Here is a 27,674-nt window from a genome sequence, read left to right as displayed (position 1 = left end):
TATGCTGGCAAAGGGATGATTCACAACTTGGGTGGAATGATATGAGATTTTACCTTGCTTTATACTCAGAATGGTGTGCTGTTCGAAATTTATGAATTTTTTATTCCTGAAAATTTTGTTTAATATTTTCAGACTGTGATTGACTAGGGTAGCTACAATTAAAACTGAGAATACTGAAACTGACGATGAAGAAAAGCTATTATATTCATCTTTAAGATCCTAGTCTAACCTAAACAGGACAAAAAATTCTATGACCAATGAACTTACTTCATTTCAACTGAGCTGAAAGAGTGTGATGCACTATTTTATACAGAAACCAAGTTTGCGGAATGTGCATTTCTTACAGAGATTAAGTATTTAAAATGTTTAGTATCAGAAGTGTTTTAGATTATTTTTCAAATTTTGGAATAGTTGTGTACATATAATATGACATCTTGGGGATAGGATTCAAGCCTAAAAACAAAATTTATATATGCTTCATATGTACCTACAGACATAGTTTGAAGGTAATTTTACACACTATTTTTAGTGCCCCTATGATTTGAGTATAAATCAACAAATAAGATCGGGTGTGGAATTTTCCACTGTGGTATCATGTTGGTTCCAAAAAAGTTCTGGATCTTTTAGAGCACTCTGGATCAACCTTGATGGTAAAATTGTGAGTAAAGGCCAACAGCAATGTACAACTACTCTACACTTCTCCCAATTACTAAAGACATTTAAAAGCTCTTTATTATATAACTCGATTAACTCTAAAATTTAAACCTTGGAGGTAACTTTAAAAGGTAAAACTTACAACAGAATTTCTAAGTTTTTCAGGCAGTGGGTCTTTTACTTCAGATAGAGGATCTTCTGGATTTTTCTCTTCTGTTTTTGGAAAAATCCTGGATTGCACCAAAGAACTTTACATTTAAAAAAAATTAAGAGAAAATAATTAATAAAAATGAATATTTAACCTGAAAACCAGTAATTCAAATGGCAAAGTTTATGACAGAAAACCAAAGGACCCAATATTTAATCTTTAGGAAATAACAAATTCTAAAAAGTTAAAGATGCCATAGTGAAAATATTTTTCATTAAAATATGGTTTTAATACCTGAGAGAGAGAGAAAAAAAACTCTCAGCCAACTTGATTAGAATGACTCAAGGAAAAAAAGTCTTGGAAACTATTTGAAAGAAATGCCAACTTATTAAATTATTCTTAATTTATTAAATTTCTTTAATAATAACAGATTTTACTTACAAAAGTACAGATGGATCACTGCTTTGTCGGCTGAGATGATAGGATACTGCCACTAACAAACCACAAAAAATGGAGAAAAGTACTGGAATATGCTGGCCATCCCATGAATCCTGTTGGGAAAAAAAAAAATTTAACAAAACAATGTGCTTCTAATTTATAATCTGTTGGGCTGGAGATTTAGCTCAGTGGTTCCGCCGCCTGCCCTTCAAGCGCAAGGACCTGAGTTCAATCCCCAGTACCAAAAAAAAAAAAATCCTAATTTATAATCTATTATATCATCCTCTTATGTCAGTATTTTGGAATCACTGTATTTACATTTTTAAAAAATGTAAACAGCCAGGGATTTACCTCAGTGGTTCTGCCACCTGTCTTGCAAGAGTAAAGACCCAAGTTCGATCCCCAGTACCAAAAAAAAAAAAAAAAAATTTTAAACAGCCATATCATTAGCTACATTTTATCCCAAATAAACTTAGATTTATTGCTATCTGATGAGCTAGAATCTAGCTGCTAGGTTTTTTTTTAGTATAAAGCTTCAGATTTCTTTTTTATTAAAACTATTCATTTACTGGGAATAATTTGCTTCTTTGCATGCAGCTATCAACTCTTCCATATTTTAAGTAGTTTTACAGTAAACTATGTGTTCCTTTTGAAGAATGAAATTAATTTGATATAGTAAAGTTATTATATATAATAATGAAGTGGGAAGAAGACAATACATGATAGAATACATCTCTCTTGGTATCTTTCTTTGTGTAATGTACCATGTATCTTCCAGAGTACTTGGCAGGCCTGTAGCAACTATTTTCTAAAACAATGAACTGTGTAAGGATAAGCTTCTAAAGTCAACCAGTCATGTGCACCTGCCATGTCAGCACACTCACTACAGTAGCTCTGGAGTCTATTTGCATAACAGCTGGCATAAAGTGGACAACACTGTTCCCAGGAACAGTTAACAGGTATGTCTGTCCTGTGGGGTGGACACCATTCTATGCCTTCATCTTTTACAGGGGATATAGCATGAAAAATGGCAGGAATAGGAAACCAAATGGTAGTTTTACATATAGCTTGCCTTTTCTCCTCTTCAAAGAGTCTTGGAACTTGTTGCACATTGTACAACACAGACATTTTTTATAAAGGCTAAATCAAAACCTCATGATATTGGGTATTATGTATAGAGCGCCACTCTTAGATCTCTGTATTTCCGAAGTACAGTAAGTCCCCAACATAGGAACATTCGAGTTGCACTTTCACAGGTGTACTGTATAAGACTCACAGTTGGCTCATGAACGAATCTGACCTACAAACAATTCCCCCTGAACATAATTTATTGTAATTATTGCAACAACACCTGAAAATACACAAAATTATTCCCAACTTACAGTTGAGGAAACTAAGGCACAGAAGATTTTAGTAATTTGCCCAGTGATGTGGTAAAGCCATGAACTGAACTACTAATGCATTTTAGTGTACTAAGAGGAAAGTTAAGCAACATGCAAAGCATTCTGACAATGATAGATTAACATCTAAGATAACAATGGAGAAAGCCAAGTGTAGAAGGAGTATTTGCACAGTGCCAATATGATAAACATTTCAGGATATGAGGGAGATGAAAGAGGCTGTGTGTGTGAAGGAGGCTTGGAGTGTAATTTAGGAAAGTTAAGTCTACACCTTTCATAAAGGGAGGTTCAGAAATAATACCCAGAACATAAGAAAATACAAGTAGAAGTAAAAGTTAAATCATAGAAGTAAGTACCAAAAGAGTCAACTTAAACAGTTCAAAGTAACTCTAAGGAAGAAGACTGTAAAGGAACAGCAGACTGTTTGTTGCTCTTGGTAAGGTCTTTTAGAACTACTTGACTCTGAAATATAATCATGCATAACTTTGATAACAATTAAAACTAAAACAAAAAAAAGATGTTCAGTACAACCATTTTGAAAAACTGGAAGAGAAAATGGACGTCCACAAAAAAAAAACCTGCATAAGAATATTCACAGCAGTCTTATTCATAATATCTCTAAACTTAAAATGACCCAAATGTCCATCTCTAGATGAGCTGTAATATATTTATACAGCAGGGGTAAGAGAGATTTAAAACTTTCTGGAATGGAATAGAATACCTTCCTGCAATAAAAAAATGACCACTTCACTGATACAAAGTGAATGAATCTGAAAAACATGATACTGCACAAAGTAAGTCAGACACAAAAGAATATATACAGTACAATTTCATTTTTATGAAGTTGAATTATAAACCTAATCTACATCAAAAGAGCAAGAACACCGGGGGAAACAGGAAGGAATATGAGGGAGTTTCTCTAGGGTGATGTAACTTTTATATCTTGATAGCATGCATACTGCACAAGTATATGAATTTGTCAAAAGTTACCAATTTTGTACTTAAGATATTTGAATTTCACTGTACATAAATTTTTCCCCAATTACAATAAAACAAGCATTTAGGGGGGAAAGGGATGTCTTTATTTGACAAATATTTGACACTATTTACTGCTCTTAGACAAGAGTATCCTTAAATTGATCTCAAAAGAATTATTTAAGTTAAAAATTTTAAGTTATTATGTATTCAAAGAAATTCATGTATCCCTGTTGTTTGTATCCCTCAAATTCACGTTGCAATCCCCAATATAATGCTATTAGGAGGTGGCTCCTTTTAGAGGAAATTATGTCAGGCGGGTGAAGCCCTTATGGCTGGGATTAAGAGAGCTCTCTAGTCCTCCTTTTGCCTAGTGTGGAAGAAGGCCCTCAGTAGAACCCAACCATGCTGGCACCCTGACTTCCAGGCTCCCAAATGGGTGGTTTATAAACCACCAAATCCATGGTATGTACTTTGTTATAGCAGCCCAATCTGATTAGATATCTTCTTAACTTATGAATTACATATAAACAAATTGACAGTAACTACAACTTCCACTGACTCACCAACAAGAAGGGGGGGGAAGGGAAAGGGAAAGGGAAGGGGAAAGGGAAAGGGAAAGAAAGGGAAAGGGAAAGGGAAAAGCAAAGGGAAGGAAAGGAAGGAATAAAGAGCAAAGCAAGCAAGAAAGCAAAGCAAAGCAAAGCATATCCCTCTGTGGGTTTTTTAATGATCTATGATTCAGAAGTGAGAGATGGGACAGAAACTATGAAAAAAAAGTTATGGAAGCTAAACAAAAATCCAAAGATTAAAAGATGGGGTTGTTTAACTCACTTTAGTAGGCCCTGACTATTTCTATAGTCTAAATAGTTTTGCCTTATTAAATAATGACCCAAATTCTAACAATCACTTCAAAATATGAAAAATAACTTAAAAACATAAAAAAAAGTGTTCAATAAAGTCTCTTGACTCTAACTACAGAGAAGCAACCACTATTTTCTACTTCCTGTGCCTTCTTTCATCATTATCCTATTTATCTACATAAAATAAAGTCATTGTATGTGTGTGGATTTCCAAAAAAGCCCGAAGAAAACACCAATTTTGGGGGGGCATATTTACCTTTCCTTTTAAAAAACCCAACTGTGTCTTGTGTATCATTCTAGGATACTACTCTACATTAGCACATAGAAATCTGTCTTGTTTTTGCTGTGTAACATTGCATTATTTGGGTATACTATAATTAATTTGATCCATCACAAATGACAGCTATTAGGGCATTTGCAGATTTTTACTGTTACATACACTTCTATAATGAAACCCTGAACAAAATCTTTGGTCATGTACATGACTGAATTTGTACATTTGCTAGATTAAAACTAAACTTGCCCAGGGCAAATACTATGTCCCAGAAAGAAAAAGGTTACCTGCCTGCCTACCTTAGGACTTGGAAATCTATCTGGCAATGTTACAATTGCTTCTGTTCTGCTACATGATCAGAGTTGAGAAGACCTTTGTAAATGGGGCTAACCAACATACTGTACGTGTTAACTCCTACGAATGCAACTTCCAAACAACAATTCTCTTTCCAAAATGTGACTCAAAACACAGATCTAAAACCTGTAAATGAGTGGTGCATATGGGAGAAACATGGATTACCGTCTCCAGTTCTTTCTGGGCTTGGCTCCAGATTCTTTCTCCTCATCTTTAAATGCAATCAAATGTCAGATCTTTTTAAAAACAAAACCTGGAAAAGAGCCCTCATGTGTACAACTTCCCTGCTATGTAGAAAGAACAAACACAGCTCTTTAATATCTATTCAGGGTTAACCTAAACTGACTCCGTCATCCAACAGGCCAAAGAAATCACTTTTGCTGATCAGTCATAAATATTATATTAACTGCCAAATTCAATGAAAACTTTTTTTCAATTCTTCTGCCTTTGAAGCTTCCTTTGCGAGAGCCTATTCTAGCCAATATTTAAACACTGAAATTTCCTGGGTTTTTACCCATTTTCTTTTGTCAATCCAGATTAGCAATCTTTTTCTTGTATTTAATTTTGCTGATGAGTTCTAATTCTATTTATCACTACCTCAAATCTCTCTCCAATGTAACTGCTAGATTCCCCATAAGTATCAAAAGTGTCCACATGTAAACAATCCTCTTACATATCAAACTCCAGGGTTCCCAATCTTGTGTAGCAGTGCCATTTTCTAGCCAGTACTTCAAGCCATACCCTACCCAGAAATCATACTGGATCCTATTCTGGCTCTTTTCTCTTTATCCACATAGTCCTCAAATATACTCATGAAATCTAGTTTTACTGAACTCCTTCATAATTTCAATAGTCTTTCTAGTTTGATCCCTCCTGGTTAGACTTCAATTTTCCATATGCTAGAGACAATTAATCCTTAGAATACAACTATGATCATTTCATGTTCTACCTCAAATGCGTTAACAGTCTGCCATCTTCACACAAATTCAGGATAAAAGATATTTTGAAATCCAGCTCTTGCTTACCCTTTCAACCTTATGGAAAGCCCTCTTTCCTCAAGTACTGAACCTCCAATAATTCCAAATTAGCTGCTGTTTCCTGTACACAACATATTTTCTTCCCAACTCCATGGCTCTTCATCCTCTGTTTCAACTAGCCAATTCCTATTTGTCTTTCAAAATTTGGTTAAAATCATCTCCTGGAAAATGGTCTTTATGTTTTTAATTTTAATGTAATATGAGTAGATATTAATGAAGAAAATATAAAAAAGGACTCTTCTATGAAAAAAACAATTTCATAACAATAGAGATAACAATAGTTAATATGCTATGTATCATGATCTTAAAAGAATGACCAAAATGTTACTCACAGTGCAAGTCATACACAAAAAAGATTCTCTCTTGTAAGAGGAAGAAACAAATAAAAGGACAAAACTTTCTTTCAGTGAACAAAGAGAAACTAAGAGTATAATTAAAACAAAAGAGTATATATCATAAAATATTTTTGAAAGAACTGAATAGATAATTTGGGGAATTATTTGAACTTCTCCCTACTTATTAATCTATCTTCCATTCTGTGCTCTCTCATGTTCACTCTGTCATATATACATATATATGTGTGGATGTAAATATATGTATATATATACATACATAATCTATCTCAGGTAACAGAACCCATGCAATATTTAAGCTTGGGTGTCCGATTTATTTCACTTAATATTACAGTTTCAAGTTGTATCCATTTGCCTGCCAGTGCCTCAAGTTTATCTTTCTTTATGGCAGAGTAGCACAACTCTATAATGTATAAATACAATGTTTTTCTTTACTCATTTATTTATTGATGAACATATATAGTACACTGTCTCCAGGATTTAGCTATTATAAACTGTGCTGTATAAACACGGATATCCCTGTAATATAATGACTTTAACTTTCTGGGAAGATACCTAGACAGAAAATAGTTGGGTTAAATGGAATTTCTATTTTTAATATTTTGAAGAGTCTCCACACTGATTTCCATGGTGGTTATACTAATTTACATTTCTACCAACAATGTAGAAGAGTTCTTTTTTCCCCCATCCTCACCAGCATGTTGCTTTCTTGATGATGGCCATTCTTTCTGGGGTAAGATGGTATTTCAATGTAGTTGTAATTTGCATTTCTCTGATGGCCACTGATGTTGAACATCTTTTCATTTACAGTAAGTCCCTGACTTCTGTTCTGAGAATTAATTGTTACGTCAGATTCATTCTGAAGCCTAAGCAGATAAAGTGAGTCTTACACACTCTACCTGTGAAAGTTTGCAACTCGAATGTTCATAAGTCAGGGACTTACTGTATTTATTGGCCATTTGTACTACTTCTGTGAAGTGGTTATTCACTTCAGATGCCCATTTTTATACTGGGTCTTTTATTTGGGGGGGGTCTAATTTTTTTGAGTTCTTTATATATTCTAGATGGTGTTTTTTTCCCATTTTGTAGGTTGACTCTTCACCCTCTTGTTTCTTTTGCAGTGCAGAACCTTTTAAATTTGATATGATCCCATTTGTTGATTTTCAGTATTATTTCTTGTGCCATAGGGTTCTATTCAGAAAGTCCTTGCCTATGCTGAAGTCTTCAAGAATTTTACCTATTTATCTTCCAGCAGATTAAGTGTTTCTGTTCTAACATTTAGATCTTTGGTCCATTTTGACTTTAGCTTAGTATATGGGGAGATAGGTATATGGGTTGAGATTTAATACTCTGTATATGGCTATCCAATGTTCCCAGAATCATTTTTAAAAGAGACTATCTTTCCTCCAGTGTATATCTTTTGCCCCTTTTCTGGAAAATGGTCTTTAATCCCTCTGGGTTAAATAAGGTAGTCAGTTTATATACTGATGGCACTCTGTTTTCATTATCCTGTAATGAATGTGTTGGTTGCCTTAGCAATTGTAACTAACCATAAGCAACTTGAAATGGCATTGAGCATGGTTCTTGCCACACAGTAATTGCTCTAGAAATGGTACTGAATTAATGAAGCAAAGATAGATGCTGTGAGTCACTTTCTGTAGTTTTTTTAACCTTCCCACTCTCCATTTGCCTTGCATTAACTGTTAAAAAGAAAGATAAAGGGGCCGGGGATTTAGCTCAGTGGTTCCACTGCCTGCCTTGCAAGCGGAAGGTCCTGAGTGTGTGGGTGGAAGGAAGGAAGGAAGATCAAGTGTGTGTGAGAGGTTGTCAGTTGTCTATAAAAAGTTTAAGTGTTTATGTTTACATCTTGGTAACAATATATTAAAGGTTACAAAGCTAATCCAGATCCTTCTAACCCAAAAAGGCATTAAAATTTAGTGTATTAATTTTTATAGCAAATATCTTAAATTATAGCCCTTGAACTTGCCTTTAAAATTTTTAAAAACCTTAAAATGAAAAGCAGTAGTTACACAAATTCTTAACTAGAAACTAAATTTAATTTCATATTCTATGATTACTATGCACATTCCTATTTCAGACAAGCCTAATTTTTTATAACATTTCTAATATCAACCTATGATTATTGTATGGAAAAGAATTTTCTTTTAATAATGTTTAACTGTAAATGCTTTCAGGGCTGGGGATGAAGGACAATGGTAGATCATCTGCCTTATGTGCTCAAAGTAAATGAAAATATGATGTCCAACATATGAAGACAATAAAAACTGATGATAAAATGGCACCAGGGAAAAAACATTATTAGTCAATTTAAAACAATCATCAGGGGCTGAGGATTTAGCTCAGTGGTTCTGCCACCTGCTTTGCAAGCGCAAGGTCCTGAGTTCGATCCCCGGTACCAAAAAAAAAAAAAGTGTTAATAAACAATCATCATATAGAAATGTAACCCTCAAAACAAAACATACTACAATTTATTGCTCACCTTTAAAGCTCCATAACACAATCCATACAATAAGGCCACTGCCACAATACTACAGATAAAACTGTAAAGTGCTGCAAGCAGACTTGTGGTGGCTAGACAGTAAAGGAAGAAAGATATTTTATAAACATCTATGGAAAAAAATTAAAAGGTCACAAAAACGCATTCAAAATATTATGTCACTATAATTAACTATAATACTTGTTTGACTTTTAAACATTCAGTTATTTCACTTTGTATTTGCCAAAATCTTTGACATGCCAAAGATTTTCTATCTCCAATCTTTGATATAAGATAAAATATATTCATCTCATAGCAGAAAAAAATACTGATGGTATCTTTCAAGACATTTTATACTAACATAAAATACTGGGAAATGAAGTTTGCAGATATATTAATTACTGAGATCTGTGTGAAAAAAATTTTTATGTTACCCACAGAAATAAATTTGTATTTCTATGTATTAATTCTCACCAAAAAAGTGCAGATTTAACCACTAACAATAACAACAAAAGAGATCCAATGGGACTACTGATAATAAGAAACAAAGATGGTTAAGATGGCTAGACTTTATTTTTAAAATACATGTGACAGATTTTCTTTAGTTAATTTATGCTGTGGTCATAAATCTATAGAAAAATTTTGTTTATGAGAGATTAAGAACATAATACCCTGCACAAGTTTGTAAATAAACTTATGCCAAAGTCTACTCTTATAAATTACCTACAAAAATCCCTCACCAGCTATTTAAATGAAACACTGCTAACCATCCCTAGATGCTAAAACTGGAGATGTATTTAAATGTAACATTCTTAACAATCCCTAGATACTAGAGGATGACATCTATCTATTAAGCCGTGCTGGTTGATTATCAGCTGTTTTAAATTACATGCCTCCAGAAAAATTTTAAACATTAAAAAATACTCTAGCATAATACATAGCAACACAGAAAAAGTTTAGTTTCTATTTAAAAGTTAAGGCAACGTTTTATCAGCAGAGATTATTTTAATACACACACAGTACTTAGAAGATAAATAAGGAGTGCAAATATGAAGTGTGAAGAAACAGTGGACTATAAAATTATAGCATTTCCCTTCCTTTTCAAATATTTTCTGTGTTTGCATGCTCTTCTTTTGGTAAAATGTTAAATAGTTGTAGCAAATAATGGTAAACCATGGTAGTTGTGAATAAAGTTCTGAACACCATCATCAATTTCAGAGTAATACTCGTATGATCTTATTTTTTAAAACAAAATAAACATATATGATAGAGGAATAATTTCCTAAGTTATCAAGTTATAGCCACACATTCTACTCTAAAAAACAAAAATATTTCTTAAAAAGCTTATTTAGGGCCAGGGATTTAGCTCAGTGGTTTCGCCACCTGCTACGGAAGCACAAGGACCCGAGGTCGATCCCCGGTACCAAAAAAAAGCTTATTTAGTAAGAAAAATGCTTTTAGATTTTGGTTTTGGTTTTCTATTCAAAAGATAAAGCTCTGAAATAAAAAATATAGACATATGAAAGCAAAATATCACTTCAAAATCCAAATATAATGCTATGCATCAGACCTTAATTTGAAATAGATCTTTTACAAATATCTCCTAAGTTTATGTACTGGTTCCATGTAAACTCTCTACAGTAGCTGTCCCCTTATCTGCAGTTTCATTTCCTTTTTCAATTTCAATTACCTGTGGTCAACTTCAGCCCCAAAGAATTAAATGGAAAATCTCAAGAGAAAGGAAGAGACCAATCACATCCATATAACGTTTACACAGTATATTGGTGTTATGGTTCTATTTTATGGTTAGTTATTCCTGTTAATCTATTACTGTACCTAATTTATACATTAAACTTTATCACAGGCATGTATATACAGCATAGGAAAAGGCAGGATGGATGAAGTTTTATTCTATGGTATTCACTGAGGGTCTCAGAATGTATCACCCATGTTGAAGAAAAAAACAACTGTACATATAACTTTAACTTTCAGACATTACTTTATTACTTCTTACACATTAATTCCATTATTCCTAGCTTTTTCACTAAAGTTGCAAACTTGACTACTTTTTCCTTTCTACAAATTAACTGCTTTTCAGTCTTCAATTTTTAAATGTGTCCTTTGTGTATTATTAATTTTAAAATGAAAATGGGAAAAGTATTTCAATATTTAGTTTCTTACTTCATAATCTATAAAAGTGACAATGTAATCTGTAATTTTTATAAAGAAGTACTCACCATTACCACCAAAGATATGAATATCCAATTGTTCACAAAGATACATTACAAATGTGTTCACCTGGGGCAGGAGACCAATGAAAAATACTACTGGGAAACACAGTGTAAACACTATAGAAGGAAAGAAGAATATATTAAAAAATATATTGTATTCCTCCTTTTGTTCATTTAAAGATCATAATGAGAAAACCCTAAATTAATATAAAATGACTAAGCAATTTTAAGATAAAATTAAAAATTATTGCTATACAACTGACTATTCAATAAAATCTTTCAACTATAAACAGTACCTTTTAAAATTATTTCAGCCATTTTCACATAAAAGGAACCTAAAATAAAGAATTTTTTAAACTCTCCATTGCATCTTCAAGAAAAATAGAATTACTACAATATTTGTTCATTATTGGCTTTTTCACTCATAATAGTGCTACAGTTTTGTTCCTTAGAAAGGATGACATCAAACAGCAAACTAAGCTTATTAAACTATTCTGACTTATATAATAGATTTATCATGGAACTGTTTGAAAACAAATAATGTTAAGATCAGAGATATTTTAAAGATGACTCACCTATAACTAAATCCCTGGCTGATATAAACACCAGTGGATTGGTGAAAGTTATTCCATATAATTTGAACTTGGTTGTAGTAAGATTTCTGCTACCATAATCCAAGAGCCAAATAAGACCACAACATAAACAGAAGTAAACTGGTCTACTGTAAGCAATGATACGATTATGACCCTGCAAATGATATATATTCAAAAAGTCAGTTTAGTTAATTTTAAGAGTTACATCAGCTGTTGAGATCACTCATGGCTTATATTCTCAGGATGCAAAATATTTCCATGTGGAAAGCAGAAGGGAATGAAAAATATTTTAGGAAGAAGAAAGAATAAAATGAATACTATGAAACTGGATTAGAATTACAGGTGTCCGTATGAACTCATTATTTTAATATGTATATAAATTGATACATGAATAGATAGGTATGTATACCCACATACATGTATGTACATGTATATATTTCCGATCTTCATCTACTGAGATGACCTTGAAGCTATGATATTCTAGCAACAAAGATTACTAGCATCTAAATCTTAGTTTACAAATAACACTGTTCATGAAAAAGAACCAGGGTTTCCTAAAGGAGAGGTTGGTTTAGGGTTAGGGTAGGGGAAGTGTTAAGATCAACCTGGAACACGTTGTTACTACAAAAGGAAGTAGTTAAGGAATGACAAAAACAAGTCCAAAGAACACAGAAAGCAGTTTGATGGGGTCCCAATGGCCAAATCAGAGGCAATTTGAACATCAAAATAGATAATAGTGACATTACAGTTCACTTAGTAAAATAATCCATGAGTCCACACCAGTACATACATAAAGGCAAAAGGAAAAACTATTCCTTTTAGTAAAAAATTAAGGATAAATGTAGAAAGAGTGATGAAATTAGATAATCACAATCTGGCAACCATCAAATGATAACTGATTCAAGCAAGAAACACCAGTACATACTAAAACAAGTAGACAAAACTTTGTGGAATAGCAAAGCCTTTATACAGTCTCAAAGCATCTCCCAATGACATACTAAACACAAGAGAAAAACAGTAGCATATAGTAGAGTAACAGTCTTGAGGGGAGTGGGTAGGCGTTTGACTTCCTAGAGGGGACTTGGCAATGATGGACACATTTTTATCATCACAATTGGGTGGGGGTACTGCTACCATCAGGTGGAAAAGTCAGAAAGGATTCTAAAATGAACAGGACATCGCTTCTCGGCCTTTTGGCTAAGATCAAGTGTAAAATGAACAGGACACTGCCCCACTCCACCTCAACAAAGAACTGCCTAGACCCTGTCGTCAATATTGCAGAGACTTGAGAAAACCTACAGATACTACCTTCATCCAAAAGACCAAAGTAAGCATCATTATAAGAGGATAAATTATCATATTTGTGATGTTACACTAAAAACAACACATCACTTCTGTAGTATTTCTCCTTCTAATACATAGCCTGTAACTAATCAAAGTCAAATTGTAGGATAGTGCATAAAACAACTGGCTATTAGCCACCAAAATTTTCAACATCATGAAAACAAAACACAAGAATTGCTTCAGGTTAAAGGAGACTTAAGAGACTAACTTAATCAAGGACTTTTTACTGCCAACTAAGACAATAGGTAAAAATTGAGGAAGATACGTAGATTGGAAAATGGTACTTCATTGATGTTAACATACTAACTTTGATGATTATGTTGAATGAATGTAAAAATGTCTCTAGGAAACATGCACTGAGTTATAGAGTGGTAAAGGGGCATCATGTCTGCAAGGAGAAAGGGGGAAAGGAGGAGAGAGACGGAGATAGAGATACAGGGAGAAAAGAGATCACATGCCAGAAGAGGATTAAACAAATATGGTAAAAGGTTAACAGGACATTTGGGTGAATGGTTTCAGAATTTTTTAATATCTTTGTAACTTTTCTTTAAGCCTGAAATTACAACAAAATATAAAGCTAAAAAGCAATGCTTCCATATATCATTACCCTTTAAAAATATTCTTACAAAATAATAATCAGTCAAAAGAAAACCATTTCCTTCCTTGTTTTCTTTGACTCATCTATTGCTATTAGCTATTCTAATGTACGAATAAAAAGTTATATTCATGAAAGTTTACTTTTGAACTATTTTAAAGACAATTTCTATTGAATATTCAGACTAGATCTAAAACAGATCATATGTCATATAAATACTGCTAAGCAGATATTTTTGTATAGTCACAAAGTAAATAACAAGGTTTTCATTTCATTACTTAGCTCAACAGTCTTAATTCCAGGCTAATTAATGTATTACACTTTTACTTTGCTCCCAATTACTATCAAAGCAAAATAAGTTTTCCCTCTTCAAAATTCTACTTGTCAATACTTATTCACAATTATTCAAAATTTATTAAATGCAAATAATCAAATCACGAGTTTATATGAATTATGTCTAAATTGATAACTTCCTCTTGAAACAGGCTGTCAAAAAAATCAATTATTATGCTCATTTCAACCAAGATTTAGAGTCTACCAGTACAATGTCACTTTACTGCATGCTAATAAATCACCTATACAGTGTGCTGAAACTTAGATGAGAAAATAATAACATAAATCTTAAGTTGGTCCAATGCATGCGGGGGGGGGGGCTTTGATAAATGTTAATGAACTATGAGTTACAGCCATATCAAGAGTAACTTACATGTCTGGGAGAAGAAGAATCTGGCTGAACACTCTAAAAATAAAACAGAAAGATAGATTATGCTACCGAAGTCTCAGTAATTTTATAAACAACTTTCAAAATGCCAGAAGTGATTTCAAGTAAACATACAGTCAAAAGCTGACCTACATTAATTAATTCTATTCCAAAGATGAAACATCAGCTCTAAACACCAGTGCCACTGTAATATTAAAAATTCTCATGTTTTCCCAGAATCTTATTTATTTTGGTTAATTAACAATTTTAATCTATCTAGCTTACTATTTTTGAAAAGGCATAAGGTAGACAAATTCATCTTACTATGTGGCTCATTAGTACACATAAATATAGTTAATGTAGAATTCTTTCTCATGAAACATCACTGTATTGAGAAAATGCATAATTAACATTGGTTGGCTTACAGTTCTGCCTACAGATTCCAAGCTTAGTAGACAATTCAGTGGTATTTGTATTAATTATGTCCATTTGCATATCAAAATAACCAAGGCAGTTCAGCTCTTACCTTGTAAGAGATTTATTAATTTCCTACAAAAATTATTCTAATGGTATTACATAGCTACTTCTCAAATCTTAACTTTTCTTCCAAATTCTAGTTCATTTTTTCCTCCCAATGGTTTACCAAACAATTTCACCAGGCTGGTCTTTCACCACCTTACAATTCCACATTGATCAATTTCACTGAATTTGGCATCTGGCCCTCTGCTGGATTATGAGTTCAGGTAATTTGTAAACTCTTTCAACTTCAACACCTGACTTCTAAAGACTTTTTTTCTCCAGCCTTTCTCATTTCTGCTATGACATTATTATTCTTCTAGTCAATTATCTTCAAAACTCTGTCAGCTTTTCCCTATTTAACCATATTAACTTGAAAGTAGTAAAGAAAATTAATAGGATAAGAGACACTCTACAGAAGGAATGAACTTAAAAGGCTAAAGGGAATAATGGGATAGTGGTTGAAATAAATCCAAGAATGAGAAGAGCGCTTGCTTACCATGCAGGAGCCTGTTTTGATTCCCAACACCACAAAAATTAAAACATTGTTAAAAAGAAAAAGAAAGGTAAGAAAAAAGATCAATGATTTTAACATAAAGCCATCAAGTTTAATAAAAGGGACTTGGTTATTTGTTGTCAAGAAATTGAGAAGGAAGGAGCGTAGATTTTAGGAGTTTGAATTAATATATTATGGTCAAAACCAAAGAAATGGGAAAGGAAAATATTAATTAGAAGATGATAATGTGCTATTCTTTACTAAAGCTTGTGAAAAAGGTGAAGACATTGAGAAATAAATCTGGACTTAACTCATATAAAGAGGCAACAAATAAAGTAATAAAAAAAAGGATGATTTCCCTGGCAAGGAACTGCAAACTGAGAAAAAAGGTCAAATAAAACCCTACAGAATTTTCATAAATTAAAAAGAGGCTGAAGGAACCAAAAGGCATGAGCAAAGGCAAAGAGAGTTGTCTTCAGCTTCCAAGAACTACTGGGGTTGTGCAAAGACACAGAGCAGTAGTCAGCAGGCCATGGACATGGAAGAAGGTATTAACAGATGTTAAATGACATGCCACCCACAGAAAATGGGGAGACAGAGGGCCTACAATTAGCACTCAGAGTGATTATAAGCAACCACAAAGACTGTAGTTTCAGTACTGCAATGAGGAAAGCAAGCACGGACAGGTCTTAAAGAAATGGTAGCAGATGACCTAGGTAACCTAGATGACTAAAACTGGCTTATTCCACTTAGAAAGGGAACAAGAGAAAAGAAAGGACAACTGAGAGTATAAATAGATCTAAACAATTACGAGTCTCGAGAAGGGCTCTTTCAAACTAACACGTACAAGGCAAATAATCAATACAAAGCAAAGGGAAACTAAGAAAGACAGGAAATAATCCATATTTATAGTCCACACCCATTTTAAACAAAAGGTGAAAATTTTATTGTACATAAATTGGTATATTTGATTCTCTCATTTTTTAAAGCTTAAAATTGACAGCAATTGGTATGTGTGAGCCATTATTTAAAAAGTATCAATAGCTTCTCCTTTTGATGTTCCAAAATAATCTACTAGTGACAGATTTTAATAAATTTCACCCACAGAATACTCAAAAGATAGGAATGGGAAAGTTAATGTTAATAAATCAAAAAGGAACAAATTGCAAATTCTTACTTTAACAAATATTTTCTTTTAATTACAAAGAAATCATTTTTTAGGAAATTTAATTTACATAGTTTTTTAAAATTTATATCCCTATTTTGTTCTCTACATAATATAATGTAAATATCCCTGTCAGGAGCAATTCTACATAATTTTTTGGAAAAATTATTTTACAATGGAAATTATGATTAAGCCTAGTTTTTCTGCCTACAAGCCAGCTATGGTATGTCCAGACATAACTCCATTTTCGCCTCCTGTCACAGCTAAAACGTGAAGGGTCTGGTGATGCTGTGACACTCCAGGGCAAGATTACACTAGCTGAAGACATCTTGGGGAAGGAACAAAATCTTCACCTGTTACATTTGTTACTCTCCATGCACCCAACTTGCTGTCTTCTGAGTCATCTGTTACATCTGTTACTCCCAATGTATCAAACCACAGTCCTCTGAGTCATCTAGCGGGGGTCTTTCCTCTCTGCCGCCCAGAGCAGCACTGATCAGGCCCAAAGCTCAGCTTCTTCTCTAAGTCTCATTTTTCTACCTTTCCTGTCTACCTTGTGCTGTGGCTCACAGGAGACTAGAACTTACTTCAGAGGTTCTAGTTAACGTCTCCTTTCTCTGTTACCTACATATCCCAGGAAAATTAATCCAAAAATTAACTTATTATTCAATGAACGGTATGAAAACTTCTGATTTTTAACACAAATTTTATCTCACAACATGAAAAAAACCAGGCTCATACCTTCAGTAGTGAGTACTGACAGCTGGCTATGACCAGGCAGAACTGGAAGACCCAGATGTCTCTGAAGAAGCCTTGTATAAGAAGAATGGATCCCAAAAAAGCCACAAGAATAGCCAAGATGACAGCTAATACATTTTCTAGGATCTCACGATTTCTGTAGAGAGAAATTTATGAGTAATTAAGAAGAAATTAAGCAGACTGAAAAAAGGAGTGACATCAAAGTGAAGCTGGCTGGAATGTATTTTCAGTAGACTACTAGGTTTGAATAGGGATCATACTGAAAAACTAGTTTCATGTGAACACAACACAAATTCTTATATACAAATAAAGCAGGATACAAACACTGTGGAGTTCCAATTACAATATACTGTAGCTTTCATTTCTATTATAAAAATTTTTTCTTAATATTTGCTTTTCTGGCAAGTTTGTTACAAAACAGCCAATTTGATGGCCAAAAAGTAGACATATAAAGAAAAAGTTAAGGCCAGGGATCGCAAGTGCAAGGTCCTGAGTTTGATCCCCGGTACCACACACACACAAAAAAGTTAAGTTTAAAAGGTAAAAAAACCTCAAAACAATTTCTAGAAAATTAAATTTGAAACATTTGTTATTTTATATGACAAAGTTTGTAACCAAATTTTGATACTAAGTTTTTTCTTTTCACTTGGAATAATCCCCAAACTCACTTATTAGAATTACAGGCTCTTCAGTATCTTGAGAATGAAAGTTGTGACAAAAACCACCATATCTGTCTCTATCAAGCTGCTGAAACAATTCTACATTTAGCAGCAAACTGACAATGTAAAAGGAAAATATGATGCCCAAGATATTAGAAATAGTAATGAAGGTGATTTTTATGCTATCTCAAAAACTTAATCTACCTCATTACTTCTTGGGGAAATTTTATTTATAAAATGCTAAACCACTACTTGCTCAAGTTATATATTTTAACAAGTCTTAAACGACATGGAAATATGCTCATCTCATTTGCTATCTGAAGAAAGCAGGACACAAAACCAAGCATATACTAAGATGTTGTTATTAAAAACACATACATATATTGGGCTGGGGATTTAGCTCAGTAGTTTCGCCGCCTGCTGCGCAAGCGCAAGGACCCAAGTTCGATCCCCAGTACCAAAAAAAAAAAAAACAAACCATATACATATAGGTTAAAAATGACAATAAGCCAAGAATGACATTCTAATAATGGTTCTCCATAGAGGGATTGAGGTTCTCATATCTTCAAAATTTTCTACATATTTACATTTTTTCAATGAACGAAATACTGAAATCATAATTTTTAAATTATTTAATAATACAATGCCACATTTAGAATCAGTTAGGCCTAAAAATTCAAACATCTCTGTACTATTTCATTTAATAGTTCTACCAGATTACAAAAGTTTATCAACAGTATTTTCCAATCAATAAACTATTGGTATTTCCATCTGCTCTTAGATGGCAGGTTATCAATTCCAGATTTGCCCAATCTGATGACTCCTTTCTACTTGTCTTGCCCTGCACACTGTCTCCCTTATAGGTGAATATGTGATTTCCTTTAGCCTTTAAAAAATTTTCAACACTGTGGATCCAATTTACCCACCAGTTCTTTTAGTAATCTCATTTTTGGTGTCATGGCTAAGAAATTTTTCCTAATCTAAGTTTATAAAAAGTTTCTCCTATATTTTGTTTTGTTCTGAACTTTTACTGTTTTAGGACTCTCATTTAATTCTATGATCCATTTTCAATTAACTTTGTAATATGGTACAAGGTAAGGACACAAGTTCTTTATTTTTATTTACTTTTTGTATATGGAAATCAATTGTTAAAAAGACTGTTTTCTACTTCAGTGATTTGGATATTATTTTGATGCCATCTGAGACTGGTGTTTTTTTTTGTAGTAAGGTTTCTGACTATAATTTCCATAGGACAATTAAAGTCATATATTTCTTTCCTTTTCTTTCCTGGTACGGGGGATGGAACTCAGGACCTTGTGCTTGCAAGGCAGGCGGCAGCACCACTGAGCTAAATCCCGGGCCCTAAAGTCATGTATTTCTATTAGATGTACTGAGAATGTATGTCCTTCAAGAAACTTACCCATTGTGAAATTTATTTACATACAGCTGTTCATAATACAATGGTACCTTGGTTCACAAACTTAATTTGTCCCTCAATTCTGGAAAAAGGGGCTAGGTTCATGTTTGTGTGGTAAAGATGTCCATAGTCATGTTCATCACTCACTGCAGAGTTCACAAACAAAAAGAAAATTTTGCCAAACACCTTTTTTGTGAACCAAATTGTTCATGAACTGAGGTACCATTGTATTTTATTATTCTTTTAATACCTGTAGAATTTGCAATGATAAAGCTCACATGTCTGCTATTGGTAGTATTGTGTCCTTTTTTGGTGATCAGCGTGGCTAAAGGTTTAGCAATTTCATCAATGTTTCCAAAGAAGCAGCTTTTGGTTTCCTTGATTTTCTGTACCGTTTTGTTTTGTTTTGGGTTTTCTTCCTGTTTGCTCTCAGAATTCTGTTTTATTCTTTACTATTTTCTTTCCTCTCCTTAACTAGGCTTAATGTGTACTTGTTCTTCTAGTTTCCCAAAATGGAAGGTGAATTCACTGATTTGAGAGCTTTGTTTTCTGATCTAGGTTATTTAAGACTAGCAGGGCTGGGTATTTAGCTCAGTGGTTTCGCCGCCTGCTGTGCAAGCGCAATGGACCCGAGTTCGATCCCCGGCACCAAAAAAAAAAGACTAGCAAATTTTCCAAAGTACGTTAGTGGAATCCCAAAAATTCCAATATATTGTTTTCACTTTTGTCTAGCTCAAAACTTTCTCCTTTCCCTCGTTTCTTTCATGAAAAGAAATATTATTTAGTTTATTATAATTTAATTTCATTGTAGTAGAGATATTATCTGAATCCTTTTTAAAATTTGTTGACTCTTAAACAAACAAACAAACAAAAAATTTGTTGACTCTTTTATTGTGGCCTAGAATATGATCTTGGTAATGCTCTATGAGCATTTAAAAGAATATATATTCTCCCATGTTTATTGCAGCACAATAAAGATATGGAAACAGTCTCGATGCTCACCACATGAATGGACAAAGGAAATGTGGTGTATATTTACACAATGGAATATTATTAGCTATAAAGAAGAATGAAATTCTGTCATTTAAAAGAAAATGCATGACCTGGAAATTATGATGTTGAACAAAATAAGCCAGGCTCTAAGTCAAATATTGCATGTTCTCCCTAATACGTGGAATCTAAAACAAAAAAGACAAGAAGGTAGAAGGGAGACTATTATAAGACAAGAGGAAGGGAATAAGTGGGAGGGAGAGGGAGGTGTAAGGGTGACTACTTCGGGGGAAGCCATTAGTAAAAGAATACACAATGAACACCCCCCCACCATGTAAAACTAAGGGGGCGGGCAGGGAGGGTAGGATGAGTGATGGTAACATACTAAGCAAAGTACGTTACATGCATTTACAAATATAACCTGTATAATCAATTTTTTAAAAGTGATAAAAAATAGAACAGTATTAAAAAGAATATTCTCATTATGGGCAGATTACTCCATAAACATCAATCAATTCAGATTGGCTAATCAAGTCTACCATATCCTCTCTGCTACAGTTTGGCTCTTGAATGTCCCTCAAAGGCCTTACACAGAAAGCTTAGTCCCCAACCTGTGGCACAATTGGAAGTGGTAGAACTTTTAAAAGGCCTTGTTAGTGGAAGGAAGCTAGGTCATTGAATGCATACTTGAAGGGGCTATTCAGACTTAGCCTCCTCTTTTTTCTCTCTTTGCTTCCTGGGTACCATGAAGTGAACAGCATCCTCCATCATGTGCTCCCACCATAATATACTGCTTTGTCGTAAGTCCAAAAGCAAAGGGCCAAGTGACCATGGACTAAAGCCTCCAAAACTATGAGCCAAACAAACCTTTCCTCTTTGTAAGCTGTCTTGGGTATTTTGTCACAGAAATGAAAAGCTGGCTGTTTTCTTCCTACATATTTAGTCTATTAATTATTTAAAGAGGAATGCTGCAATCAGCTATAATTGTAGGTTTGTTTATCTTATTTTTGTAGCCTTTTGCTTTGTTTCTAAGGTGGTGGTACTAAAGATCAAAACCAAAGCTTTGCACATACTAAACGTGTTCTACCACTGACTTATACCTCCAGCCCATATATATTCTGAAGCTCTGTTTTAGATGCAAAACTGCTGAAGATTATTAAACCTTACATGTTTATTGCCCCCTTTTCATTATAAAAATAATTTCATTATGAAATTTATTATGTGATAGTATTCTCTGTTCGGACTTTATCTAACATTTATACAGCTGGTCCAAAATTCTTTTTGCTAGTTTTAGCATGATTTATCTTTCTCTGTCTTTTTATTTTTAACCCATTTGTTTGTATATTTAAAGTACATTTCTTGTAGGCAGCATAGAATCTTTTGTTTTAATCCAGTCAAACAATTTTTAAATTTTTATGACTCTCTAATCTTGTCATTTGCTTTCTTGCCTGTCCTTTTTAGCTCATTTTAATGCTTTTTAAAACTAGAATAGTTTTTATTATTTTATTTTCTTTTTTGACATATTAGCTATAATTTTTATTGTTTTAGGGGTTGCATGCAGGGATGTCCAACCTGCAACCCATGGGCCCCTTGCCCCTTTTTAAAATTTTGTATTAAAAAAGATAAAGGAAGTTTTGTTGCTTACATACATTAACTGTATGATGTATTTTATATATGGTTCAAGACAATTCCTCTTCACTCAATGTAGTCCAGGCAAGACAAAAGGTTGGATACCCATGTTAGTTTATTATATATATTTTATGACACTATACCTTCAAAAGTGATGATATAAGAAACTCGTATACTTATTTTTCTCTCTTCTGAGTCTTTATACTGTTACTGTCATCAATATTACTTTTACATGCAATGAGCCACAAAATCCATTGTCACTTTGTTTAAACAGTCAATTATCTCTTAAGAGATTTAATTCTAAAGAAAAATATCTTATGTGTTTACTCATGTAGTTACTTAACATTCCTAGTGATCTTTATTCTTTTAGGTAGGTCTATACTTCTAACTGGTATCATTTTCCTTCTGCCTTAAAGAAATCCTTTAATATTTTTTGTAATGTGGGTCTACCTGTAAGAAAATCATCTAATTTTTCCTAGTCTGAAAATGTTTTTATATCTCCTTGCCTTTAAAAGAACATTTTTACTGGTACAGAATATTAGGTTGAAAATTCTTTTCCCTTCAAAAAGTTTTAAATATTTTTCTACTGTCTTCTCACTTTCAGTATTTCCAACAATAAAATTAATGTCTTTTTTTTTTTTTTTTTTTTTGGTACTGGGGATTGAACTCAGGACCTTGCACTTACGAGGCAGGCGGTGGAACCAGTGAGGTAAATCCCTGGCCCAAAGTCTTCTTTTTCTTGTTCCTCCACACACAAAATTTTTTTTTTCCTTGCAGTTTTTAAGATTTTATCTCTAGTGTTGAGCAATTATGTACCTTGGTATAGTTTTCTTCAGGCTTCTTGTGCTTGGGCTCCACTAAGCTTTTTGAATGTATAATTACAGTTCTAATCAAATTTGGAAACTTTTCCATTATTTCATCAAAACTTTTTCTGTATACCTGTCTGGCCTTGCAGTTGTCCCACAGCTTACTCTCATTTTGCTTTTATGTTCCTTTCATGAGAGATTAGATTGGGGAGGTTCTGTTTTTATTTTTCTCTGTTTCACTTTGGATAGTTTCTATCATACGCCTTCAAGCTCACTAATCTCTTTTTCTATAATATGTAATCTATCCATTAATCCCATCTTGTGTATCTCTTTCCTTCTCTTCCTCCCTCCTGTTTTCTTTCTCTCTTTCCTCTCTTCTTCCCTCCCTCCCTTCTTTCCTTCCTTTCTTGTTGGGAAATGATCCCAGAGCCCCATATATACTATAATTTGGTACCATGTACCAATGAACTATAAGTGCTCTAGTGCATTTTTTTCCCCAGACATGGTAGTATTCAACTCTATAAATTTGATGTGAGACTTATTCTGCTAATTGTCATATCTGTGCCACTTACAGGTTGGTCTGTATTATTCTCTTCATTACAGGTCATGTTTTCTTGTTTCTTTGCACACCTGGTTATCTTTGACTGGATGCCAGGGAGGATGAATCTTAATTGGTATGTGGAGGGTATTTCTAGATTTCTATAAATCTTTATTATGAGTTTATTATGCTATGTGGAAACAGTTTGATCTCTTTAGGTCTTGCTTTTATGACTTGTTAGGTGGATCTAAAGTAGTGCTCATTAGGTGAATTTAAAGTAGTAGCTGCTTTTGTCTTCCTGGACCCCAACCCCTCAACTCAGGAAGTCTGCTGGACTCTCAGTTCTCCTGCTCTGTGTCACAGCCTAGGAACTCTTCACATTCCTGGGGCAACTGTAGGGGTCACATCATCTGTTTCCCATCTCTCAGGAATCAATGTCCTTCACTGTCTTATCTCCAATGTCATAAAGACCAGTTTCATGTATTTTGTCTGTTTTTGTTTGTTCACAAGGGAGGATAAATCTAGCACTGTTATTCCATATTGACTGGAAGTAGCTGTTAGTCACTAAGTTTTCAATACAACTAATGTGTTTACCATCAACGTAGTGTGCTAAGAAACAAGGAAACAGAATTTTTCTCTTATGACTTTTACACTGAGGATCATATTACCTACAGGATTAATAAGATTATCAATATTTCATATATTCTACATTTCAAGTACCAGTTGAATGACTGTTATTGATATTAAAAAATATCTTTATATAAACATTAAAATTTCAAAAAAGTTTTTAATAAAGAGAATCAATCTCAAGGGGACAAAAATAGAAAAAATTTTCCAACATGAAAATGCGTAAACAGGAAGACTTCAAATTAAGAATAAAATCTTCACATATTTTTCATATCCTACTATATCCTCACCTATCAAACAGAGCCAGAAGTGTGAGTCTGTCAAAGTTGATGCCAATCCATAGCTGGGGCAGGATCCAAAAGCGGTAATAATGTTTAACCTTTTGAGCAGCTTCTTCTGTTGGACCATAAGTTGCTGCCAAGTCAGGGCTTAGATCAATGTCCTGTTGTTCCAACAAATCTGTATCGATGGTCAATAGTCTATTCAACCGAATCTGTGGGAGAGAGAGCTAAGAGAAAGTCAGCACTGCAAAGCTTGAAATATTTTTAATCAAATCATGACTCAGAGTTACTCAATCAACTCATACATTTATCAAAGGTCTCAGATACTCTAATCCACACCTTGAGAAAACTATGATTGCTAGAAAGCACAGAAGGTAACAACAGAAAATAAACTGAAATAAAGAAAATTAACAGACTTTTGGGAAAGTTTTTATTAGGAAATGTGTTTGCAATCTTAAGATTTTATGCTTATATAGCTAGCAAATCCATCAAAATCACTTGCAGTAAAGCATTAGTGACTTCTCCCTGTCACATCTATGCTCTTTTCTCATTAAGCTATGAATCTCATTGTTAATGACAAATCTGACCCCTTCAATTCTCATTTCTACATATGGTGTCCTATCACTGTTATTGCTGCTTTTAAATCTCCTTCTTTTGTTTTGGTTGGCTGCTCACCTGAGACTCTGCAGGAAGTTACTACACTGTATTTCTCTTCTAGTTAACCAGATCCTCAGTTACCCTTCACTGAAAACTTCATAAGTTTACTGTCTCTGGCACAGCATTAGGCAGTATTTTGCTATATCAAGGTTCCCAATATCATTTAAAAGTGGAAAACAATATAATCATCATCCTTGTTTTGCTTTCCTATTAAGTTTCCAGAAATACACAACAGCAAAAAGAAAAGTCTTTGCTTTTAAAATATGAATGTGAGTGTAGTCAAGAAAATTTGCTTCCCAGGGTCAGAGATTTAGCTAAGTGGTTCCACAGCCTGCCTCGCAAGCGCAAGGTCCCGAATTCGATCCCTGGTCCAAAAAAAAGACAATTTGCTTCTCATATATAACACAGCTGTTTCTATTCTAAACTTTGACAGATACTTCACACAATACTTCTATCATCTATGCTAAGGTTTCTGAAATTTGGCACTACCAACATTTTGGGCCAGATAATCCTTGTGGGGGCTGTAGGATGTTCACAGCAGCCACTGTAGGATATTTCACAGCATCCCTACCCTCTATATATCAGTACACGCTCCCAGTTATGACAAGCAGAAAATGTTTCCAGACACTGCCAAACAGCCACTGGTTGGAAACCACTGCTCTGCGCCAATTTACATCTATAGTTTTAGATCATTTTTCTTTTTTTTGCAGTACCGGGCCTTGGACTCATGACCTTGTGCTTGCGAGGCAGGCACAGTACCACTGAGCTAAATCTCCGGCCCTTACATCTATAGTTTTAAAACCCTACTCACAACTCATCTTCAGAAAGCCACTGAAGGTTAATTCCTTTGGCATTAAATTCACCTGTATATATATCTCTATGTGTTGCTTATAAGGATTTCACTCATTTTTTCTTTTCTAACCTGAAAATATAAATATATATATGTATATATATCTCGATGGCAAAAGCTATGTTTTTTTAATCCCTACTATATCTCATGTCATAATTTTTATACAGTAAAGTCATTACAACTACACCAAATCATAATACTTAAAGTGAGGCTGCCAAAGGGCACAATTAAAAATTACACAATCAGATTACACCTGTTGGTGAGTAAATGGACCTTTATATATTCTCAAAATATGAATAAGCATTTTGGGGGGATAATAAATTTCACGGTTTCTTGTTTGTTTCCTAGTGAAGGACTTATTAGGAGAGATCTGTTGTAAGAAAGGTGATTTTTGTGACCATTTTCAACAAAACTGACATTTTGAGATATAAATTTTTCTGATCTGTACAGCCAGCTATATAAATATACTTTTCAAATTTATCTGAAAATATATGTTACAAAAATAATGAAAAACCTACCACATCATGTGGGTAAAATCGCACTGAGGTAGAACTGGATACATGAGAGTCCGTGTCACTAAAAAAAAATGGATAAGAAGTCAGAGAATAAATAGCTCGTCAAACAGTGGAAAGAAAAATAAATGGCTTAACAACAGTTAAGATGATATTTATACTACTTTCATTTTTCCATGTCAACTTCAAAATGTAAAGTAGCATTTCCCAGATTTGTGATTAAGAGCATATCGTCTGGGCAGTGTCTGTGTCCAAATCTCTTCTTCGGCAAACACATTTTGGACAAGTTACCTAATTTCTTTATGCCTCCATTTTCTCATCAGTAACATAAGAGTGCCTGATCACGAGGTTCTTGTGAAACCATTTAAATGAGATAACCCAAAGAAAACAATTAATAAATTTCCTGGAATCATTAAAGATGAAATATGTATAAGCTAATATATAAAATAGCCTAGAATGTGAAATTGTTTCCATAGGTCAGTCAAGTTTGGATTTCAAAACTGGAGGCTTTTCCACATTTATAATGTAAGGAATCATTCTTCTCTTACATTACACTAAATATAACAAGTGTTTTCATTCCTCCACCCTTATAGGTTTCTACTGTTAAGAATGAGCTAACACCAATCCCAATTTAATAATTTTTTGATAGTAAATTCCTAACTGGACTGAATCAATATACTTAACTGAGTAACTGCAAGGCCCTATTGTCTTAAATGGCCCCTCAAAACTTAAAAAATGGGCCAGGAGGGCTGGGGATTTAGCTCAGTGGTTTCGTCGCCTGCTGTGTAAGCGCAAGGACCCGAGTTCAATCCCCAGTACCAAAAACAACAAAACCAACAAAAAAAATGGGCCAGGAGTAGTGGCACACACCTGTAATCCCAGTACTCTGGGAGGCTGAGGCAGGAAGATTGTGAGTTCAAGTCTCACCTGGGAACTTAGCGAGACCCTGTCTCAAAATAAGAAAAAAGAGGAGCAGGGCCAGCTGGGGATGTAGACCAGTACAAAAGCCTTGGCTTCAATCCTCAGTAGCACCAAAAAAAATTTTTTTTAATTAATGCACAAGTTAATTAACTAGAGTTAGCCACTCTATGAGGTATATAAGATTTCAAAATATGCTGTACACAAGTATATGCCATTTCTGTCAATTAAAAAAATTAAAAAAAAAAATTTTTTTTTTGGTACCGGAGATCGAACTCAGGACCTTGTGCTTGCGAGGCAGGCATGGTGCCACTGAGCTAAATCCCTGGCCCAATAAAAAATTTTTCAACAAGCTTTTATTCCTTGAAGCTTAAAGTCTTTAAACATGGCAATTATAC

The 27,674-nt window shown here is 33.8% G+C and overlaps 1 protein-coding gene across 6 annotated transcripts in view; it reads right to left on the bottom strand.

The window, feature by feature from the left end:
• Nucleotides 1–27,674, bottom strand: part of Pcnx1 (pecanex 1) — a 151,381-nt gene that overhangs the window by 42,897 nt on the left and 80,810 nt on the right. For 4 of the 6 annotated variants that reach the window (XM_004837289.3, XM_013067460.3, XM_013067464.3 and 1 more), the window contains 9 exons: nt 26,365–26,422; nt 24,349–24,566; nt 17,375–17,528; nt 14,463–14,495; nt 11,800–11,971; nt 11,231–11,341; nt 8,997–9,088; nt 1,244–1,353; nt 797–902 (listed from right to left, as the gene is read on the bottom strand). In XM_004837289.3, coding sequence (XP_004837346.2) covers nt 797–902; nt 1,244–1,353; nt 8,997–9,088; nt 11,231–11,341; nt 11,800–11,971; nt 14,463–14,495; nt 17,375–17,528; nt 24,349–24,566; nt 26,365–26,422 — 1,054 coding nt within the window. The remainder of the gene's footprint in view (nt 1–796; nt 903–1,243; nt 1,354–8,996; nt 9,089–11,230; nt 11,342–11,799; nt 11,972–14,462; nt 14,496–17,374; nt 17,529–24,348; nt 24,567–26,364; nt 26,423–27,674) is intronic. The other 2 variants (XM_013067463.3, XM_013067465.3) reach the window with 1 other exon arrangement.

Source organism: Heterocephalus glaber, unplaced genomic scaffold (assembly GCF_053883595.1).
Source record: "Heterocephalus glaber isolate CG9 unplaced genomic scaffold, H.glaber_assembly_v1.0 deba00001608, whole genome shotgun sequence".
Taxonomy (NCBI): domain Eukaryota; kingdom Metazoa; phylum Chordata; class Mammalia; order Rodentia; family Bathyergidae; genus Heterocephalus; species Heterocephalus glaber.
Note: the sequence above shows the minus strand (reverse complement) of the source record. Positions and strands in the feature narration are given on the sequence as shown.